The 5,400-nt window shown below is 44.1% G+C and overlaps 1 protein-coding gene across 2 annotated transcripts in view; it reads right to left on the bottom strand.

Annotated features, from left to right (window-relative positions):
- Nucleotides 1–225: 225 nt before the first annotated feature.
- LOC148393553 (gap junction alpha-5 protein-like) overlaps nt 226–5,400 on the bottom strand; it is a 5,966-nt gene continuing 791 nt past the window's right edge. For both annotated transcript variants that reach the window (XM_088385355.1, XM_088385356.1), the window contains 6 exons: nt 4,136–4,250; nt 3,578–3,742; nt 2,973–3,260; nt 2,615–2,680; nt 2,255–2,403; nt 226–1,988 (listed from right to left, as the gene is read on the bottom strand). In XM_088385355.1, coding sequence (XP_088241481.1) covers nt 1,532–1,988; nt 2,255–2,403; nt 2,615–2,680; nt 2,973–3,260; nt 3,578–3,742; nt 4,136–4,204 — 1,194 coding nt within the window. In that variant the 5' untranslated portion in view covers nt 4,205–4,250 and the 3' untranslated portion in view covers nt 226–1,531. The remainder of the gene's footprint in view (nt 1,989–2,254; nt 2,404–2,614; nt 2,681–2,972; nt 3,261–3,577; nt 3,743–4,135; nt 4,251–5,400) is intronic.

Raw genomic sequence — 5,400 nt, 5'->3', positions numbered from 1 at the left:
ATCGTTCCCATACATTCCTCATATTTCCACTTATAACTTGCTGCTGGGAATCCTCATCCCACCCTGGACATTTGCCATGGGAACAAGAAGAAAAAGAAGACTTGATTGTGTTGTGTTTAGTTCTTTAAGCTTCCTCAGTTGTCGAATTTTGTTCTCAATTGCCAGGGCCTATCAAATAGATTTTTCACGTATGGACGTATATGTAATTGAACGTTTTATTGTGTGATTGAATAGGACAGATGACGAATGACATAACAGTGATGGTGAATGAAGTAAACATTTGCAGAGTCGCACTTGAAAAAAATAAAGCAGTTGAAATGTTTTAACAATAAAACCCACCCAAATCTTTCTATATAAAAAATAAAAATGTTTTCTTTCAAATGATACTGCAAAGTCGAATTTTTACAGAAAGAAATGTCATAATATTACTACAAGAATAAATTCCACTCTAAATAGTATTTTTGATCATGAAAAAGAATCCACAAAAAATATTTTTGAAAATGAGTATTGCATTTTTATTTCAGAAAAAGCCGCAATCAAAAATGTGTGATAACTATGTGTTTTGAATACTTATTGTAGTCCATTGTTACTAATGCAAATCTAAAAGCACAGGTGTCTACAAAACCTATCTGTAAAAAAGTCAAAATTGGAAAAATTCAGAACTCAACCAAATTTGACATCTTCCATCAATTTTTGAGAAAATGTTAAGATTTTAGGCAGTGTTGTGTCTGTGCTTCACGTTCAACATCCTGCTCATGACTTCTTGTCAAAGGGTTGTTGTTGTTTTTGCACACAACTTATTGTCCAGCAGCAGGTGCATAGTAGGCCACTGTAGTCCATCCTACATTCAGTCAAAAGAACAAGACAAATGTTGCTATTGTTTGTAGGTACTCACGCCTGCCTTGTTTATGTTTTGCAGTTCCACATGGATTTCATAGACAACTGTGTATTAATCGCTAATCGTATGTTCAAGGCCAAACAGAGCAAATATTATGACTGGCTGTGATCAGCAGAGGAACTGTTGATTCTGTGAAAAAAGTCATAATACTACAAGAGCAAAGTTGTTATTGTCGTTTAGCAAAATCATCTGTATAATGAAGTTGGATTTTTTTGGTGTTTGGGTATTGCATAAAATTAGTCACCCAACGATAAGTACTTTAGAGGTATCAGTAGGGGTATCAGTGAATACTGAAACAGGGAATACATAGTTGTACTGGTATCGATCTGAAAAAAAAGTGAAAACATAAGATCCTAAGTTCTTTTGTGCTTTGGTTTCTGTTATTGCAATGTCAAAGTGGTGGTACCAAATGCATGGCCTTCTCTGTTGGTGACCCACATGCAGCCCATCTTGTTTGTCTTTGAAGAGTTCAAAAATAACTGTTTATCCTGATTCCCACCATTCTGTTTCCATTTTTATGACCAGTGGCTCTGGTCTAAAGAGCGGAATGCTCCTTGGAGGCTTCTAGATGAAGACCGCAGTGTTGAGTGCGCACATCACAAGTTCAAGCCAAGAGCTGAATGGCCCCCATTGTCAGATGGCGAGGTCGTCAGCTCGCGTTCGCCCGCTCGTGCCGCTGCTTTTGCTGAGTCGCCGTTTGTCTTTTGGGACCACGTCGGCAGCACACAGCAGCGGACGCTTGACGCTGCCCATGTTTTGGATGCGTAGGCAACCGGTGGCGTCGTAGCAAGCGGCCACATCAGCGGTGCCGCGCCAGCCGTCCGGGTAGCAGCTCATTTGCAGAAGGCTCTCGTCGCCGTGCACTCCCGCCGCCATTTTATGCTGCTCGGTCACCATGTTGACCGAGTTCTGCTCGTGGGCTAGCCGGTGGTTCGGGAAGGGCAGCGCCAGGAAGTGCGAAGAGCTGATCACGCACTGGCTGAATTCGGGAGGCGGGGTGGATGGTGGCGGTGGCGGCGGATTCAGGGTGACTTGTTTGGATTGAGTTGACTCTGTGGTAGTCGCCGACTTCTTGGAGGCCAACAACCTTCTGCAAAGACAAAGATGACGTTTTGAGTTAGAGTTTTGTGCGTTATAATTATGAAAACACCCAAAAACCAAGACATTTACCTAACATTACCCTAGGCAGGTATGACGCAGGTCAACACATTTTTAGTAAATCTTTTTTTATTTAGACATTTAGGTAAACCTTTATCAATTCTTTTTTTTGTGCTGATTCTGACTCTGCCCTTACTTTTAAGAGTAAAATTAATAATAATAATTTGAGAAAGAACTCATTTTAACAAAAATCAAGACCTGCAGCAGTGCCTCCAGGCCAGGTGATGAAGCTCCAGCACGCTGAGCACCAGCGACACGCCCGACACGGCCAACATGAACACGATAAAGACATTCTTCTCCGTGGGCCGCGACACGTAACAGTTGACCAGGTGTGGACATGGCCAAGCCTAACCACACGCGCCCACACACACACACACACACACACACACACACACACACACACACACACACACACACACACACGCACACACACACACACGCACACACACGCACACACACGCACACACAGACACACACACACACACACGCACACACACACGCACACACACACACTTAATGGCTGGTAAAAGACCTTCAATATATTGTTTCGCTTTTTACCTTGCACACATAGAGAGGGTTGAGGAATATTCCGTACAGGAAGTATTGCAGGCACAGAAACACCACCTGCATGGAACAACACATCACTTACAATAGGCTACTTTTCTTTTTGAATTGAGTCAAATACAGTGGTAACCTACCATCTTCTCTGACACACACAAAAAAACTAAATTACTGCAAAATCGTTCCATTCCAAGCAGACAAACTGTCATTTTGGGCAAATGCGGTTTTATTGCCATGGGTTAAGAGAGAAAAAAGAGCAATTTAATTTATATAACTATAAAGTAATAACAATTAAATCTAAAGCTTAAACAGCTCATAATTGCATGCGCCAATGTCCAATGGAGTCGGCGTTTACCTCCATGAAGCTCCTGATGAGGATACTCAGCACGTAGGTCTGCAGCAGCGCCCCCTTCAGGCGCACTCTGCCCGCCGCAGGCCCCGCTTTCTTGCGCTTCCCTGGTTCTTTGCCGTCTTTGCCGCCTTGTTCCTCGTCGTCGTCACCCCCTCCCGGGTCGTCGTCGTCATCCTCCTCGTCGCCCTCGTCCTCTTTTTGGCTGCGCCGCTTCTCCTCCCGCCGCACCGTGTGCATGGCGTGGCCCATGTACACTAGACTGGGCGTGGACACAAACACGATCTGCAGCACCTGGCAATACAAGAAAAGTCCAACTTGCTACTGACGTCACGCGGAGTCGCGTGGTGGCTGGGATGGATGTGCACAATTTTAAGAGAAAAGAGGTGTAACGGCACAACTAGCCTATTACGTTTAGACTGTGTGCCTTGACGTCGCAGTTTGACATAATGCTTATCTGAATTTTCTATTCCAACAGGTGGACAAAATTACAATACAGAAAAACATGCCACTGCGCTCTGACTTTTTGCCTACAAAAAAATTATAGCATGACGAAACATGGGATTGCAATGTGTGTAAATGCAAGCAAGGCAAATTTCTACTCAGCGCACCCAGTATCGAATGTGCGCGATGGGGAAGGCTTTGTCGTAGCAAACGTTCTCGCAGCCGGGCTGCTCTGTATCGCAGTTGAAGTCCTCCTGCTCGTCGCCCCAAGATGACTCCGCTGCCGTCCCGAGCACCAGGATGCGGAAGATGAACAGGATGGTCAACCACACCTACAAACCCAAATCTCCATTTCATTGGCTTGTCTTAACGACTTTTGGAATATTGTTTTTTGGTTTCAAGATATCGGCCCCAATAGCGAGAACATTCTCGACCTTCTATTTGATTGATTTATTGCTGAGCAAGCCAGAGGTGATTGAGCAGCTTTTACATGCATTTCAGTGAGGAAAAGATATTTAGTTGCGAGCATTTGATGTACGTACGTCATTTCACTCTTGCTGTCTTTTCAAGTATTTTCAAACATTACGTGGTGTCAAAACAAGAAGGCTATGGACACAAAATGACCTCATGGCAGCCGAGGGGACGGTTTTAGTCAGTGTATGTGTGTGTGTGCAAGTGTGTGTGTCTGTGTGTGTATTTGTGCGTGTGTGTGTGAATGTGTGTACCTTGCCAATGGAGGTGGAGTGTTCCTGTACTTCCTCGAGGAAGTTTCCCAGAAGACTCCAGTCTGCCATTGATATTTGCTCGTTGGTGACCACTCAGCCAAATTCACCTTCTTGACTTGAAGGACAAAGCATGACAAAATCAGTTTGCAACCTTGACTGGCGGATGTACTGGTAAGAAGTACTGAAAAGCCAGATGAATGAGACAAGGTGTGTGTTGATGAGTGGCTAAGAATGTGACTTGTGAGCAAGGTTTGATTCTGGAACAGGATTTTGGTGGCGGTGTCCTTGTTCATTTGTTAAGCTTCAGCTTGTACACAAATAGTTGCGTCTCCATCTAATCTACATCATCGCCCATACGGCGAGGTTCTCCGCCAATGACTGCGTAGTTGGGCCGGGCCAAGAGTCTAAACCATTTTCAAGCAACACCGCAAGGTAAACGGATATGGGCAGCGTTCCCTTCCGATAAGCTGAACATAACCGATTGCTCTGTGACGTTAACACGCTAACGAGTAGTGCTAATCAACTTTTTGATATGAAAATAATCTTTTCATCTGAATTTATGGAAAAGTTGGGATCATTTGGCTGTTCTCATCAGATCAAGAAGCCCACAGTCGGGCCCTTTTAAAGAACATACATTTCATCTTTAGCCCTCATCTTACAAGAGGTTCGCTTTCAGTTCCCACACTTGCCCGTCGCTCTCTTGGGAAGGCAAACATCCAAAACAACTCCCCCCCCCCACACACACAAACACGCTGGTCCTTTTGCTGCTGTTTGGGTACGAACACAAGCTACTGGAATTCTGCTCCCCGATGGAAACGTTATTGTTCAACCACATAACTCTTGTTCTTTTTTGATTGCTGAATGTGCACATAATGGATTGCGTGTGTGTGTGTGTGTGTGTGTTTGTGTGTGTGTGCATGTGTTTGCGTGTTTTCATGTCTTTCAGAACTGCTCTTGAGATACTTAATAACAATATTACTTCCTTGTATAGACGATTACTTGACCTCATTTGTGTGTGTGTGTGTCTCCTGCGCACCGCATTGTTCTGCATCCTGCTACAATAACGCACACACACAGGCACACACACAGTCACGCACTCACACACACAGTCTTCTTGCACCTCAGGGTGTCTTTTTTTTCTGAACTAAAACAAAGCTTCATTGAGGCAATTTAAGCATTAAGGGATAAATAAAAAACCTCAAACCACTTGAAACGAAATTGCCAAGCCACTGCTAGCTACCAGAGCAAAATGCTTCTTTAAGCCT

Source organism: Syngnathus floridae, chromosome 9, assembly GCF_059516105.1.
Source record: "Syngnathus floridae isolate MCC-2025c chromosome 9, RoL_Sflo_1.0, whole genome shotgun sequence".
NCBI lineage: Eukaryota > Metazoa > Chordata > Actinopteri > Syngnathiformes > Syngnathidae > Syngnathus > Syngnathus floridae.
This window is presented reverse-complemented; position numbering and strand designations above follow the sequence as displayed.